The sequence below is a fragment of the Mixophyes fleayi genome, chromosome 3, assembly GCF_038048845.1.
Source record: "Mixophyes fleayi isolate aMixFle1 chromosome 3, aMixFle1.hap1, whole genome shotgun sequence".
Taxonomy (NCBI): domain Eukaryota; kingdom Metazoa; phylum Chordata; class Amphibia; order Anura; family Limnodynastidae; genus Mixophyes; species Mixophyes fleayi.
The window spans coordinates 109,901,175-109,919,367 of NC_134404.1; the positions used below are offsets into that span (position 1 = coordinate 109,901,175).

Sequence of the window (18,193 nt, forward strand, 5' to 3'; positions counted from 1 at the left end):
AAATAGGTAGTTGCCATCTTGCTTGTGCACAAGCTATTAATTTCTAAAATAAATCAGATTCAACAAAGTTAAAAGGCATGATCTTTAAAGATATAATTTTTGTGCGCTTTTAGAAAGAGTGCTTTAGTAGGCATCACAATACAATATGCCTCTGTCTAATACTTCAGTGATGGTTGGGCTGATTTGAATTTTTTCTTTGGAAATATTGTAAATATTAACGATGACTGAGTAGGCCACATGTGCTCTTCTCAGACATGGTATGTGCAGCCGTTGGTAGTCATTATTCCTACAGACTACATTTCAACAAAAGTGATAGAGACATGAACATGCCAACTGGTGTCATTAGCTACATGGAGGAATTTAGACTTCTTCAAACAGTGACATAGAACAATTGCGACTGCTGTAACTAATCACATCACATAAATCAGACTTCCAGGAAAACTGACATAGAACTATTCACAGGAACATACAGGGCACAGAGATTGACGTCACTTTAAGGGCAGGAGGCTGGATTACATCCTGCCAGGGTTTCTGTGTAAAACTGTATTAAAAGCCCACTGTTTGACCATGTATTAGTATTATATAATCTGTAACTTCTGGAAAGATTGCTAGTTACACAGACTGGCCTTATTAGGACACTTGAGCTAAATAAACATCACTGCTTCAAGATCCTGCTTTGACTACTTACCTGCTGTAAATCCTGTGACCTGCAGATTAGACCAAATCTAATCTAATCTGTTTTCCAGCTGTTCTGAGGTTGGAACCCTGCACCCATTACCAATGCTCTGCCCACTAACTGCATCTCTGGCCAGTGTGATAGGCCAGGGGGAACCATCCACAGTAACCCTGATCTGAAGGTAAGAGGTCAGATGTACCAGCCAGATTCCCAGCAAGGGGGTACACTAGCAGCGAGAGTTACCCAGAAGGACGCGGTTATAGGTGTCGGTGATGGAGTCTAGTGGTGGCAGCAGCAGCAAAAGTCCCTCCTCTTGCGGTTAAAGAAAAGGGGACGGTGTCAAAGCAAACCACATCAGTCCCCAGCAACACACGGACAGGGTGACATAGTAGGTCCATCATGTCGCACTATTGGTTTGTGATAGCTAGTATCACACATATATGTAATTTTCAATTCAAAGACTATGCCGTGTCAGTCATTAATCGCAATTGGCACTTACACCTTCCCTGTAGTCTGTGCAAAAATTACAGGTGAAAACAAGTGCAGCAGCTTCCACTTCTGTATTTGAAAACAAGTGTACGTAAGACAATCACAGGACTTGGATCCACCATATCTGCGTCAGAACACCCTTACTGTTCATGGTCAATGTTAGTCCGCCTTTTGCCTCCTCTGTACCGCCTCTCAAGAAATGGGGAGTTGTACCTGTTATTTATATTCAGACAAAATATAAATTGCATGAAATCCCATTGTCACTCACCGGACTGTGAGTGCTACTTCTAAGGCAGCTAGGAACCGTGTCCGTCCATTATTATGAGGTACTGTGCATGTGCAGTCCCTTTTAACCTTCAGTTCTGTTCCTTTAACTTAATTGGCTGATCAGGCAACACTCCCTATATTAAGCACCTGTGGTCAATACCACGTGGCCTGATCTTGGAGTCTCATGGAGTCTCATGGAGTCTCATTCCTCATGAGTCTCTGAAGGTGTTCCAGTGCCTCCTCGTGTGTTCAGCTGATGCTGATTCCTGTTTGCCGTTTGTGGTTTCCAGACCACTTCTATTCCTCGTGTTCCTAGTGTCTCCAGCAGCTGATTCCTATCCGCTGCCTCCGTGTATCTACAGCTACAGATTACTGCAAACTCTCCTGTGTTTCTTCGTGACTCCAGCAGCTGATTCCTATCCGCTGCCTCCGTGTATCTACAGCTACAGATTACTGCTAACTCTCCTGAGTGTCATCGCTACTGTTCCAGCTGATTCCTGTTCGCTACTTCAGCGTGTCTACAGAGTCTGCTCGTCTCAGCGCTCCATTCTGCATTCTACCTGCCGTCAGCTGACCCGCTGCCTACTGCTTCTACAGTGTGTCCATTTGTGTCAACTCGCCTGTTGCATCGAGTCTACGCTCCTCGGCTTCCAGCTTTGCTACATCGCTTCAACTCTCCCGTGGTCTCCTGCTGTTCTATTCTATATACTACTGCTTCCTGAGTATTTGTCATCTTGCTGGCCTACCTACAGTGCGCTGCACCTACCTGCCGCTTCCATTCTGCAAGGACTTCGCATCTCGTCTGTTCCCGGCCGCTCAGGTATCCCTGCAGCTATCCCTAACAGCCTGCTCATCTGAACCACGGTATGCATACTTCTCATTGACTGTGCTGGTGTATTGCATATCCATCTGGACTGAGTTGTTCTACTCCGGAGTTTCCATCCTCTGAGACTATTGCTATTATTGACTGTGTTTCCTTTTGCTGGACTATTTGAGTGACTTTGTTTATCTGTGCAGTGCTGTTCATTCATTGTGTGCAGTTCAACGTGGGATCAAGTTCAGTGTACCCGTGTAGACTCTGCATAGCATTTATCTCCTCGTGTCCTTCCTCACATATCCTCTCACATAAGCAGTGGTACAACTTGCTACTCGCAGACCACTGACTTCCCTGTTACCTTCACCTGGATTCCATTCCTTCACTACAGACAGCGGTACAACTTGCTATACGCAGACCGCTGACTTTCACCTCCTTATTACTCCTGGACATTCTTCTCACTATAGCAGTGGTACAACTTGCCGTGCGCAGACCACTGACTACCCTCACGTGCCCTTGTCCATCCAGATCCTCGTGTTCAGTTACCTATTGTTTACCAGTGCTGCTAGTCATAGACTTTCTGAGCATTCTCTAACCATCTGCTGTTTCCAGTTCCATTATCACCCTGCCATCAGAGTATCATATACCAACTCTACTGCTCTGATAAGACCATCAGCGGGTGATACTGGGTAAAGACTCCTAGTGCCCGTGACACCCATTCATTGGGGGTAATGTCCGTTTCTGGGCATGCACAGAGCTGTTTTATGCAAGATATGCTATGCACATGGACATATGTCCTAGCAACCCAAAACACCCCAATTTTGTAACAGTTAAATTTGGTGGTCCACTCAGCACACATAAAGGTGCATACTCACCAACCTTCTTGGGAGATTCTTTTCAGGGCCGGTGCTGGCAATCCCCTGCAAAAAAATAAATTGTCGCCCTCCTCTGTTATAAATTATTTGTTCATTCAATAATGCTTTTCTTCTTTTAATACAAATTATATTTTAAACTTTCATAAAGAGAGTAATACAGTTACATTAAACAGCGTACATTTATTGTTCTATGAATAAATGAAGAATATATATTCTTTGCAGTAAAATTTTAAATTTTTAGCAAATTAATTTGGTGGGAAGAATAGAAGAGAAAAAAATGTCCCCTTCATCACACTGTGACCTCCTTCATTACATTGTGCCCCCTCTTTCGTCACACTTTTGTCTCCTCATCACACTGTGCCCTTCTCCATTCCCTCCCCCCCCCCCCGGTTCACCCCTGCAGCACCCCCCCCTCTGTTTCACCCTCGCAGCATCACCCCCCCCCCCACTGTACCCTCCATTATCACACCCCGCTGTTTCACCCCCCTCACTGTTTAACCCCTGCTGCTTTGCCCCCCTCACTGTTTCACCCTTGCAGTATCGCTCCTCCACACTGTTTCACCCCTGCAGCATCCCCCCTCCTGTTTCTCCCCTGCAGCATCACCCCCTCACTGTTACACCCCTGCAGCATCACCCCCCACACACTGTTTCACCCTTGCAGCATCACCCCCCCACACACTGTTTCACACCAGCAGCATCACCCCCCCACACACACTGTTTCAGCCCTGCAGCATCACCCCCCACACACACTGTTTCACCTCAGCAGCATCAACCCCCCCATACACTGTTTCACCCCTGCAGCACCCCCCCCCCACTGTTTCACCCCTGCAGCACCTCCCCCCTCACTGTTTTAACCCTGCAGCATCGCCCCTGACTTTTTCACCCCTGCAGCACCCCCCCCTCCTCCTCACTGTTTCTCCCCTGCAGCAACCCCACTCCTCACTGTTTCTCCCCTGCAGCATCCCCCTCCCTGCATTTTCACACTGTCCCCTCGGTTTATCTTACCTTTATGGTATTTTCCTAATGGAAGTGTTTACGGTATGGGGTTGCTCATGATTCCAGCACTCACTCTTCCTCTCACTTGTCGCATAGATTACATATTTGCCAAATCTACCCCAAACAGCACTCACACAACCACACCCACTTCGGTTTTTCCACCACCTATTGAATAAGGGCAATAGGACCCCAATATACTGTCACACACTGGCACACAATGAGCACTGTTTGTAACACACAGGTTAGAAAGGCACACACCAGCGATCAAAAGAGTTAACATTTAACCCCTCAAGGCTATATGACACAAAAGTACATGCAGGCACACACTAGGCTTGGTATACAATTGTATTCACAATTTACACATCAGCATTTTAAGGATTAGCATGGGCAAGCAATCTTCTTCATAAAATGCTGTGAATTTGTTTAGAGCAATAAGGACAGCACTTATTAAGTTTTAGATTTAATATGCAAAAAGTACAATGCTTACAGGTTATGAAAACAATTAATAAACAATTGACATACCAATAAAAATAGCATAACAGTTATAAAAACAAATGGAATGAAAGTACAGAGCATAATTTACGTATAATAATCTGTAATCCTGGGGCAGACAGAAGAGATGGACAGTCCTTCAATTAGATTGATCCCCAAGAGCTGACCCTTTCTTGTAACTGGTTTCAGCTTTTTAAACACACTTTCACCTTTCCCCACCTCCAGGGGGGTTGAGGTCTGTGACACTGTTTACAACCACAATTTGCATATTCCCTGATTTAATACCCAATTCTACTGTGTGACCTTACTTTCATGTGGTGTATCACGCATACCCAATTTTATTATTAATAGATCCACTCTGAATTTTCCAATTTATTAATACCAAACAGGTCCAGGTCCAGTGTATTAGTTGAGCTTATACTTATTTTACTCAACTTGTCTGTGTGACAGACTACTTGATTTGATGTGTGAGCTGCTCTTCATCATGTTATTTATTGGTATGTGGTTAATCACTACTTTATTGATTTTAAGTGGTATTTTGGAAACTAAAACATATCTGCCAATACAAAATATATCAATTCATCATGGAAGACCACAAGCTCTGAACGGCTCCTTCCCATCTGTATAAAAATAGGATATAGCTCACACCAGGGGCCTTTGAAGCTGTTCACTCCCTAAAGGAGACAACTGTTATCTAATGAGACAGGGGTGTGCAGAGCCACCGAATAAACACAGGTCATTTGAAAGCAGGGCTCTGCTTTGAAGTCATTTGTATTTGACTTACAGAGAATTTTTTTTTAGAAATGGCTCTATTTGATACACAGTATTTACAATGCATTTAAGTTATGATTAGGCCTTATTCCCCACAATTATGTTATGGGTTAATCCTTATAACTGTAATTCCTCTATGTTTATTACAGTGATTGGCTTAATTAATCACCAGAGTAAAGGAACATTGAAACTACCTTATTAAATTTGGCATACATTTTTGCATTAAGCTATTTTATTACATTATTCAGAGTCTGCCTAGGAGTCGGTTTCTCTGTAACATAGAGGCACAAAACATGTCCTATTAAAAGTACAGGATTTTTCTCTGTATTTGTTCCTTTTGGATAACTCCACCCTTTCAAGCACCTGCTATGAACCTATAAATTGACGGGGCAACATCCACTTCTGTATTGTTTGCACGTTACACATATTCCTCCACTCACTCAACCATGGAAGGGACACACAGAAAATACCCCTGAGAGTGGTTAACAAATTCACACAGCTACTCACCTGCCCAAGGAAACTGAATTCACCCACCTTTTCTCTCTGCTCCATCCGCATGCAGCTCTGTACCTCAGTGTTGTGCAGAGTGCACACAGAGGTGAACACTTCCTCTAAAATATTTAATAGGTGTACTGTGGGAAAGTGTAAACATCACATCAAAGTCCATTCTCCTACCTCTTTAGTACAACCCCTTTTAATTGAGTATACCTTACAATGCTTAATGGCTGATATCCCTCATTCCACTTAAACTTCTTAACAACTTGTTTAACTTCTTTAAATAATTGACACGAGACATAAATGTGGCAAAATTAAAAGGAGTTTATTTTGCAACCAAATATAGTGGTGAAAAAAAGAGCAGTCTGTACGACACATGCCAGGCAACCAGGATATCCCAGCATTTTACCCATAGGACATCCACAAACGGGAGTTGACAACGAAACAGCCCCCAGGCACACATATCTACCTTACTGGGACCCTCAACCCTGAGCACAACAGAACTCGCAACCCTTCTGGACTAAAAGGAATGCAACCACAAGCCGACCCACAGGGGCGGTACTTGCACCAAGACTATAGCCGACTCCTCAAACAGAGGTGGGTACAGCGTGCCCACTACAGTAATGTGCATCCCAAACACTGATCACCGACTGCACTGCATTTTTCGGCAACATGCCATCCAGGACCTGCTCAACAGACCAGGAATTGCCAAGACAGAGCAGGCGCTGAAGTCCATCCAAACCAGGGAGAGTGAGTGGGCAACGTCCTGAATCTCCAAAGAATGTTTTTTTCTCTGCTAATCAGTCTTATAGTCTATATCAAGCCCTCCCCTGAATACACCTCCCCAGTTAAACTTTTAACCCCAGAGGAATAACTACAGTTGAGTGACACAGCGTCAGCTTTTAATTTCCTTCATGCTTACTTCAGCCCTCAGTTCTTAATCTGTTTGTATCCTAAAATATTGCTTGGTTTAGCCCTATTTATTACAGTGATGGAACATTATCACCTGTGTGTGAAGCCTTTTCTTGCATTGCTTGGAGTATGCCTAGAAATGCTCTTCTCTGCCAAAGACCTACAACTTTAGTACAACCTTTTAGTGAAGATGCACATTTGCAGACTCATTCACCATCTGTGATTGATCAGCCTTTATGTCCAGTACACCATTTCAAGTAAATAAATAATTACATTTTGATTCAATCCCTGAAATCATTCAGACAGCATGGCTTCCCACTGCTATAGTGAAACAATCCCTAGGCTGTTTAATGAAGGGCTTGTGCCTGTATTAGAAAATGGAGGCACAGTAAACAGCATGCCCCGCCTTCCAGAGGCATCCCATAGTCCCAATATATTTGGCATTGGTCCCCGAGACACAGATCATTTTCATAAAGTTTAATTGAATAAAAGATACTCCAACACCCTCATTCACCAATTTATTAAACATTTTAAGAAATAGTATTTTCCTCTTTCTAGATATGTCATATACCAAATGAAAAAACCCCAATGGTTTTATTAAAAATGACCCCCCACATACTAAGACAGACAAATACAAAATTATCAGGGTCTACCTGTTATAGTGGAAACCAGTCAAGGCTGCTTAACACTGTGGCAGATTGAGGACTTGGGGAGGGAGAAATTTGACCCAATTTTTATTTACTTGTTGTGTGCATAGGAACTGTTTTGTCTGACTAAGATTATACTGTGGGATAAGACTCGATTTCTGCCAAGTCTGAGCTAGTGCAAAATAGAAATCACACAATGTGATTGGGCGTGCATGGCAAAGAATATCCCTAAAAGTTACCCCCTTTGCCCCTTTATCTACTTTGTTGCTGCATTACTCCCCAAAGCTATGAGCCCCAGTGGAAAACTAGGCACAGTTGCTGAAAGCAGTGTATACAGCATGTCTAGAGCAACCTTTATACTGTAGATCTGCTATTTTTCCCTTTCAAATGACCTTCAGAGAAAAAATTTATATTTAAAGGCTTCAATATTAAATAATAAAACTATTAAAGCAAATATACGTAATAAGAGAAACAAAGACATCTTGTCTAGAACAGGGTACTGTAGATCAAAGGATATGATGTCAGTTGATAGAGAAACAGGTCAGGCAAGCTCAGGTAACTCAGGAAACAGGTTGCTAATTATTCACTAGCTAAATAGGTATACTATTGCAGCACTACAGTACTCTACAGAATCAGGAGGTCACAGCCTGCATAGTAAGTTATTCAACGTGAACCAGCTACCTTTATTTGTTTTGTTTTTTTACATTAGAACCACAATGGGAGAAAAGGAATCAAATTCTGCAAGTATATCTTTGCAAGGTAAGTTCAACAGCTTGTTAAGTGATTTTTCCAGAGTTCAGGTGTTAGATTAGTCTCTGCAGCCTGTGAAATTTTTATTGCCTCTTGCAACAGCATGTGTTGGTGTTTTCATACCTAAAGCATCACTAATTGAAAATGTGGTGTGATTGAAAAGGCGAAAGTGTTCTGAGTAATGTTGTTTTTCTGTGGCACTTTGTTAAGGTAATGTGTGAGTGCTGACATGCTCTGCAGCGGTGTACTAGAGTTGGTGTGCCTCTTTCTTGGAAATTTACAGCTCAGTCATCTTGCACCTGTCAGTTTGACAGGCTCTTGTACCAGACCACAGTGCAATTCCTATGTCTTGCATTAGTAATATCGCATTGTGTTTAGTTAGTTCACAAGTACAGTATCATTTGATCTTCTTATTTTCGTTGTTGCTTTGTCCTGGCTATTTCAGATGGATGAGATTTTTTCACAGTTTCCTTTTGCATGTTTTTCTTTTCTATTTTACATGTTTGCTAACTGTGTTTTTGTTGTTCTGCATTGTGTGAATTGATAAATGACTGTATAATATATTAGAAATACATACTTGAAATCATGTTAATGAGACATAACTTCAAGGAGTGAAGTGTGTACATTTTAGGTGGGTGATTCCCAGTTATGTGGGTGACTGCAGTAATTTTTTTTGTCTGCCTTTTGCTCCTTCCCTAAGGTTGCAGTAATTGAGCTCCTTCGGTGCCATCTACATGCAGTTTGTATGGGGAAGTACATTCATATGTACATATTAGCCAGTCCTGATGGCTTAAGTTTTAAATGAGGCATCAATAAGCAGTAGTTTTAGAGAAAAAGTGAAAGTACTTCGGGGAGATCAAGAAGTGACCGTAAGCAGTATTCTAAGGGATATTTTTATGTTCTAAGCATATGCAGTCTATCACAGCCCTCTAAATTGTGCACAAAGTATATTCACAGATAAACATCAAAAAGTAGACTAGAGTCATGCCCCAATAGATGCAATAGGCACTCAATGGGTTGGACTGCCATGGCTATTTTCCTCTCCTAATGCTACCTGTGTGGCTAAAGCAATTGGCATTCCTGGCTAAGTAGGGAGTCACATGATTGCATATGAGCATCATGTGATTGTCTCAGATCCAATAACATTATGACCTCTTCTACCAGGAACACGCACTCAATGCAGTAGCAATGGTAATAACTGCTACCAGAATGAAAGGTGCTTTGGGACACAGCAGTGACTCTTATATTTTGTATATGCTTAGGATTGCTTGTTACTTTATCTCTCTGTGTTATCATAGATATACAATATGACCTGTTTAGTAGTTATAAGAGACTTTCTAATGTTGTGGGTCCCCAGAATGGCAGCAGTGCTGGCAAAAGGTTTTTGTGTCGGGTGTTATTAGGGGAGAGGATGTGAAGGGAGACCCTGGTTTAAATTTCTTACCAGTGGCCTTTAGGTATGTCACTGCACTTGTTGCTTCAGTATCTTCTGGCCAATAGCTGTAAATGATACAATGGAGCAAGGGGTGGGTTCCTTTTAAGTAGGTTCCTTTTTGCTTTTTTTTTCTCTGACTACCACCTTGTACCTTTTGTACTGTGAGCTCTCCTTTGATGGCTATAACTGAAATTATATCCTACTTGGAGGGTACAACAATGAATTATACTTTCCGTCCAGATGTAGCTCTAATCATCAAACTTGTTTAAAGACCTGGATGCATAACACAATATAATCTATGCCTGTCACAAGTCTCTCCCCCATCAGGTAGTGTAATTAATAGTAAAGCTAACACTGCCTCTGAACTGCTAGGGAAACTGTTGAATCCTGTAAATAACTTCTGTATTATTTTCCAAAACATGCATAAGAAGGGATCATTACAAACATTCTATTTTTTAACATCTATATTTACATATTACGGTAATGTGATATATTTGTCACTGTAAATTTGTATATTTTAGTTTGCATTATTCTGTGTTTTACTGTTTAACATTTTATTATGCATTATTTTGAATGTGTGCTATGAAATAGAATTCAATATTTGTTCTCTGGGGACACTGGACTCTATTCACCTGACGATACCAGATGCCAGAACTGTTTCAGGGCCGTCTGATTTACCGTGTAACCTGAGCCAATCATACTTTGTTCTCACACTGCAGTAAAAATACCTCAGCACACACATATCATTTGTTCTACTACATCTGTTTACTCTACTCTGAAACCAATAATATCCCTAAGAATATCTGTGGTGGCTGAAACCTTAAGGCAGCTCTCACTGAATATACAGCACAGTTATTGCTCTGGGTTTTCTAAGCTTGTGGCTTGAATGATGTGTTGCAAATACAGCTGATTTTACTGTATGTTCATACAACTGGCTGCTGCTATCCAGTGCTGCCAAGTTTACCCTTACATGTGTCCGTATTCTATTCACTGCACAGAATGAGATAAGATGTGTTTGTATTCTGCTGTGTTTTCTACCTTCGCTAAGAGATGCATCTGACTTCTATAGAAACATAGTTTTGTATTAACCTTAGAGATGGTCACTGACCCCCGTGTTTTGGTTTTGGATTCGGTTTTGGATCTGGATTACCGTCGTGTTTTGGTTTTGGTTTTGGTTTTGCAAAACCGCCATTGCGTGTTTTGGTTTTGGTTTTGGTTTTGTTTGGTTTTGTTTTGCTATTTTTTGGGAAAATCCATGTTTTTGGGCCTAAATTAACCCAATTTAGTGCTCCAACTGTTTTAGAGACAAGTAATCTAATTGTTGAGGTAATAAATCATCCAAAAAAACAGTTTAATTCTTCGTTGGTAGGCCTATTCTACACACAAAACAGATTGTCTTCCTCTCCATCTATGCATATTGGCAATGCAGCCATCGTCTTTGAATGTATATTACACCCTACACTTATAGTTAAATATGTAAAGAAATGGAAAAAGCCAGTTTGCTTTCTGTCTCTCAAGGCCCCCCTCCACTTGTATAAAATAGCAAAAAATTCAGCCATTATAGACTGTACAATATTAATTGACATGGAGAAAGCCAGTTTGGTTTCTGTCTCTCTAGGCCCCCCTCCACTTGTATAAAATACTAAAAAATTCAGCCATTATAGACTGTACAATATTAATTGACATGGAGAAAGACAGTTTGGGGTCACTCTGTCTCTCTAGGCCCCCCTCCACTTGTATAAAATACCAAAAAATTCAGCCATTATAGACTGTACAATATTAATTGACATGGAGAAAGCCAGTTTGGTTTCTGTCTCTCTAGCCCCCCCTCCACTTGTATAAAATACTAAAAAATTCAGCCATTATAGACTGTACAATATAAATTGAAATGGACAAAGGCAGTTTGGTATCTGTCTGCATCAGATCCTCTCTCCACTAGGAGTAAAATAGAAAACTATTCAGCCGTTATATAATCTAGAATATAAATAGAAATTGAGAAAGGCAATTTGGTATCTGTCTGCATCATAATCATCAACATCATCATTAGCGCCCTCGTCGCCTACACAAATCTCCCCCTCATCCTCTTCTAATTCCAAAGTGGCATCCTCAATTTGGGTATCACCGGCTACACTCGGGCTATTAAGGCACACATCAGCAGAATGCTCACGATTAGACATCCCACTGTTGGATGGACTCTCCACAGGGATTGTTGTCATTTGTGAATCAGAGCAAATATTCTCCTGTAATGCCTCACTGGTATCTTGCAGCTCAGCTTTGACGCGTAACAGTAGTTGTGCACCAATTGTAGGCTGGGTAACTTTTTGGGATCTGCCACTAATAGCCAAAGGTGAAGGCCTCATTCTCTCTTTGCCACTGCGTGTGTAGAATGGCATGCTTGCAATTTTTTTTTTATCGTCACTTAACTTTTGCTCAGTTACACTTCTTTTTCGCTTCAATACAGTAAATTTTTTTTTGGTTTTTGTTTTTTGCACTAATTTGAAAACACTCTGTTGTTTGACATCGCCTTGGCCAGATGACGTACTGGGAACACTAACATCAGGACTGGTGACAGAACCTGGTTGCTCATTTAGATCATATGTGGACTGCTTTGAATCCATTGCGTAGATACTGCTGACAGATATGACTTTTGACAGCCAGAAATATTAATGCACAATTAGAGAGGACACCCCAAAAACACTGAGGAGTGCTAACATTTATTGAGTAGATACTGCTGACAGATATGACTTTTGACAGCCAGAAATATTAATGCACAATTAGGGAGGACACCCCAAAAACACTGAGGAGTGCTAAAATTTATTGAGTAGATACTGCTGACAGATATGACTTTTGACAGCCAGAAATATTAATGCACAATTAGAGAGGACACCCCAAAAACACTGAGGAGTGCTAACATTTATTGAGTAGATACTGCTGACAGATATGACTTTTGACAGCCAGAAATATTAATGCACAATTAGGGAGGACACCCCAAAAACACTGAGGAGTGCTAAAATTTATTGAGTAGATACTGCTGACAGATATGACTTTTGACAGCCAGAAATATTAATGCACAATTAGAGAGGACACCCCAAAAACACTGAGGAGTGCTTAAAATTATTGAGTAGATACTGCTGACAGATATGACTTTTGACAGCCAGAAATATTAATGCACAATTAGAGAGGACACCCCAAAAACACTGAGGAGTGCTAACATTTATTGAGTAGATACTGCTGACAGATATGACTTTTGACAGCCAGAAATATTAATGCACAATTAGGGAGGACACCCCAAAAACACTGAGGAGTGCTAAAATTTATTGAGTAGATACTGCTGACAGATATGACTTTTGACAGCCAGAAATATTAATGCACAATTAGAGAGGACACCCCAAAAACACTGAGGAGTGCTAACATTTATTGAGTAGATACTGCTGACAGATATGACTTTTGACAGCCAGAAATATTAATGCACAATTAGGGAGGACACCCCAAAAACACTGAGGAGTGCTAACATTTATTGAGTAGATACTGCTGACAGATATGACTTTTGACAGCCAGAAATATTAATGCACAATTAGGGAGGACACCCCAAAAACACTGAGGAGTGCTAAAATTTATTGAGTAGATACTGCTGACAGATATGACTTTTGACAGCCAGAAATATTAATGCACAATTAGAGAGGACACCCCAAAAACACTGAGGAGTGCTAACATTTATTGAGTAGATACTGCTGACAGATATGACTTTTGACAGCCAGAAATATTAATGCACAATTAGAGAGGACACCCCAAAAACACTGAGGAGTGCTAACATTTATTGAGTAGATACTGCTGACAGATATGACTTTTGACAGCCAGAAATATTAATGCACAATTATGGGGGACAACCCAAAAGCGCTGGGGAGTGCCAAATATGAAGAAAAAATAATAAACCTCTATCCTCCTCTCTGCACTAGCGATTTTGGTTAGAGCAATTGCAAGAACAATATTGTATTCTTTCTCTGTCCCTGCTCTAATTAGCCTATGACTACACCCTGCTCTCTCCCTCTGTCAAATGGCGATGGATTGCTGTGGAGGCGTGTATTTATAAAGTTGAAGTATCGCGAGAACCGAGTCCCGAGATCCGACGACGTCACAATGACGTTCGGCCTCGATTTGGATTCGGAATTGGCGGGAGAGTACCGAGCTGCTCAGCTCGGTACTCGGATACCCAAAGTTCGGGTGGGTTCGGTTCTCGGAGAACCGGACCCGCCCATCTCTAATTAACCTACTGTAAAGGTCTAGTAATAGGGCACTGAGAACATATTCCTGTTTCAGTCTGACAAACTGTGGAGATCAACCAGGACAAGCAATTGATCTGGCAGCAATTACAAGGTCAATCTTTGTCACTGCATTTTCCAAGGAGATACCTGATTTTCTTTCTGCAGTGACCACATTACAACCTTCTTTGAGTGCCGGGCATTTATCCAATGATCTTGTGCTGTACTGTTTACCTTTTCATGGTAGGCCTTCCTTATACGGCAGTGGGTGCGATGTTCAAACATTACAAAATAAACAAATTGAAATTAACGTGTGCAACTAGAATAAATGCAAGTTTTCAAGTGACCGACCTGCACTCTAGTGACAAACTTTTAGTGGTTTTAAAAGGAAATCTATTTTGTTCTTGCTCAGGCAGAAAAAGTTTGAGCTTTTTTTTTTAAGAACATCATTATATAATATTTTTTTTAGCAGAACTGTATTATTGTATAGTAATCAACAGTATATTAAGATATTGGTGATACTGTTATTATAGATACGCATGTATAAAACTGTACAATGATCCTACACAGGTGCCAAATTAGCATGCTGTAGAAACATGACCTTTAGTAAGTGACTGTATGTTTCTTGTTGGCTGACTCAGTGTGAACTGTTACTCCAAACAAGTTTAACAAGTTATTGCACATACCTGTTAAACAAAATATATTTACTTTGTCTATCATACAGAGATCTTGTGCTACTGTAACAGATATTGATACATTAAGTATTACTGTAAGAAAACTTGCATTATAACTATGGGTTATATTTATATATATATGTCTGCTAGCATATTTTTAACCCTTACTTACCAACTTCAAAATGTTGTTATCCAGGAGTCTGCGGGGGAGGTGGGCGTGATGGGGGATGGGCCTCCAAAATATGCGTCATTTTGGACCCGGGGCCAAACGCCGCGATTCACCGGGAATCATGGCGTTTGGGACCTAATTCTGCCCACTTCACTAGGAAGTGGGCACTTCCTAGTGAAGTGGGCAGATCCGGGAGTGCAAAATGCAGGAGTCTCCCGGACATTCCGGGAGAGTTGGCAAGTATGTTTTAACCTGATGTACAGAGCACTTTTGTCATAAATACATGTTCTCCTGTACTGAATGTAATATCAAGCCTTTCCTTTCCCAGGCCTTTTTAAAAAAAGATGATGGTAAATGCGTAAAACAATTTAGCTAAGAGCAAGGGAGCAATGTTCCGTTTTACTTGCCCACACAGCAAGGGAAACAATCTCATATTTATATGTAATGCCCTTACACTTAAAACCAAATTCCAGTTTATTGTACAACGGGAGCAGGATTTGAGTTGCTCTATGACATGAAATGTTTTTCTTAAACCTCCAAAGGCACTCATACCATGATAGTGGTGGAAACCTCTTTTAAGTTTTTACATTGCACCTATTTAGTCCCAGCAAGACTACTCCACCTCTTCCCTAGTTGTAACCCTAATGGTTTCCATCATTGTTGAGAAAGGGGAACAGTGTATCATACTTGGTGGACATGCCAAGTAGCTTTGTCCATGAAGATTAAAATCCAGTAATTGATTTCAGGCACCTTATAGAATAACCTTCCTTTAGTATGCTCTCTGGTAAGAAAATACCCAAATTTCAGTGTGCCCCTAATAAAATAGTGTAATATATGGTGGCTACAAACAGGGCCATCTTTTCCATTGGGCACGATGGGCAGGTGCCCAGGGGCCACACGGGCAAGGGGACCCCATAGGCAGGGCTCTTAATTAGAATAAATAATCCTGCAAAAGAAAAAACCTGCAAAAAAAACCTTCAAGGGTCACTGAGCAAGTACATCTATCTATCTCTATCCCTATATATCTATATCTATATCTGTATCTCTATACATCTATATCTATATCTATATATATATATATATATATATATATATATATATATATATATATATATATATATATATGTGTGGGGGCCCCGGTGCACTGCTTTGCCCGGGGGCCCATAATGTTGTTAAGATGGCCCTGGCTACAAAGATCTATGGGCATGATTCATTAAGGATCTTAACTTGAGAAACTTCTTATTTCAGTCTCTTGGACAAATCCATGTTACAATGCAAGGGGTGCAAATTAGTATTCTGTTTTGCACACAAGTTAAATACTGACTGTTTTTTCATGTAGCACACAAATATCAACTTTAAATTTCAGTGTACAAATAAGCTATCAAGTATTTGTGTGCTACATGCAAAACAGTCAGTATTTAAATTATGTGCAAAACAGAATACTAATTTGCACCCCTTGCACTGTAACATGGTTTTGTCCAGGAGACTGAAATAAGAAGTAAGATCCTTAATGAATCAGGCCCCATGTTACTAAATGGATGAAATATACCCTATCCTACATTCCACATTAACTTATTCGGTAAAACACATTTTTAGGAGTATAGGTTATAGACCTGTTATTCATATCTAACAATATATGGGTCAAAGGGAATCCCCCAAACTCTTTCCTCTCCCCATCATTGAATTAGCTATACATTCTAAAGCGTAATATCATATATTTTACTCTGCTCACACAATTTGAGTATTAATTCTTATTATTTTATTAATTGTATAGTTCTTTTTTTATGTTATGTTTTCTTTGTTTTCATCATTGCGTTATGCTGATGCTGAAATTATGTACTTAATATGCTAATGTAATGTTACCAGCAGGTTATCAATAAAACTATTGGAGAATGAAAATATAAATAAAAAGAATTGAAAGTAAAAATAATAAAGCAAGTTTTTTTACAGTGAAATTTCCACTATTGCTGTGAATCAAGCCGAGAGTCCATGCTACCTGGGCACAGATCTTTGATTAGTTTAGTTTGAATAGCTCAGGATATTTGATCTAATTACAAGTTATGTCATTGCATGGTATAAACTCTTATCCATCTTAAGAAATGATGTGTAACAGGGTCCATAGACAAGCTTCCTCTCAATAATTGCTCCCCACATATCATATTCTCAATTCATGTCCATGCATTGTATTTAATATCTGTCAAAGTGCATGTCCACATGGGGCACAGCATAGATTTCAATAGATCCTAATCTGCAGTATTCTAGGTAGAAGTATACTCAAGAATATTTTTTTTGTTTCAAATGCAACACTAGGAAATTGTCATCTGGGAGAGCCTCAAGGTCACGTAGCACCCATTTTTTGACAAGATAAAAGAAAACCACACATCAGTACTTTGTAGAAAGATGGGCATGCAGCTTCATCCGCAGCCTTAAAGGGCTGTTCTCCTGAGATCTGACACATTTTCTCAGCTTCTCTCAGAGTAATAAATCTGTAGTGCAAAGTAAGGACAGGTGCATGTACACAATTAGGACAAGTTTAATCGCTAGAAGGACAGGTATAAAAAAGGCTTCTATAAAGTACTCTTCTTGCATGAGTTGTTTTGCTGCTGGCCATAAATGTTTGCAAAGTTTGATTTGGGTGAGACCCTCTAAGCAAATCCCATTTATTTTAATAGGACAACATCTTTAAAACAAGGTGTTGAAGAAAAAAGAAAGAAACAAAGCTTTTGTAGGACACTAACATTAAAGGGCGCCACATATTTCTGCACCCCTTAATTATATGCAGAAAGGAAACCAGGGAAAATACCATCAGGAATGTCATCTATTTCAATCTCATCTATTTCATCTATCTAAAATGCACAATGTTTCTACATATGCTCACATAAACTGATGTATAAAAAACTGTGGATTTAAAAAATGTGTCACTTAAAAAAGCAGGCAGACCTGATGTTTCCTTCTTTTCAGGAGATATATGAAATATATATAAGGGGCCAAACAAGCAACACACTAAGCGGAAAATGGAAATTTTTAAAGTAATGAAGTGACAGGTCAAATGTAATAGCAGCTTGTGTTTTGTGTGGTGAGGTTTCCACTTGTATTGTAGCATGCAATATAACTGCAATGGTTATGCACATTGGGGACCTCATTTAGAGTCGGACGCAAAGTTCTTTTAAGAAGTGTAGGAGTGGGACTGTGCCGCAGCTTGGTAGGGTATTACGAGTGGCAAGCAACCCCAGTCGCATCCCACTCGTAATACCCTACCGAGCTTTGAGCAGTTCCTGCAGCTAGCTAAAGCTTGCGCCACCTAATTCCTGCCGCACAACTTTAGCCCTGTTTTGACGTGTGTTGCGTCTGCACCTCAATGCGACTAGGAATTATTTATATGGTGAAGCCTTCACAATTCCGCGTTTCTCTCTTTCTCTCGTAGTGAGTCGCAAGCTGTTGCAAGTGTCAATTGCGTCCAAGATGCAGGCGG

The 18,193-nt window shown here is 40.4% G+C and overlaps 1 protein-coding gene across 1 annotated transcript in view; it reads left to right on the forward strand.

Annotated features, from left to right (window-relative positions):
- Nucleotides 1-8,057: 8,057 nt before the first annotated feature.
- The window catches only part of NAALADL2 (N-acetylated alpha-linked acidic dipeptidase like 2), a 608,694-nt gene continuing 598,558 nt past the window's right edge, over nt 8,058-18,193 (forward strand). The window contains exon 1 of the mRNA XM_075202155.1: nt 8,058-8,193. Coding sequence (XP_075058256.1) covers nt 8,151-8,193 — 43 coding nt within the window. The 5' untranslated portion in view covers nt 8,058-8,150. The remainder of the gene's footprint in view (nt 8,194-18,193) is intronic.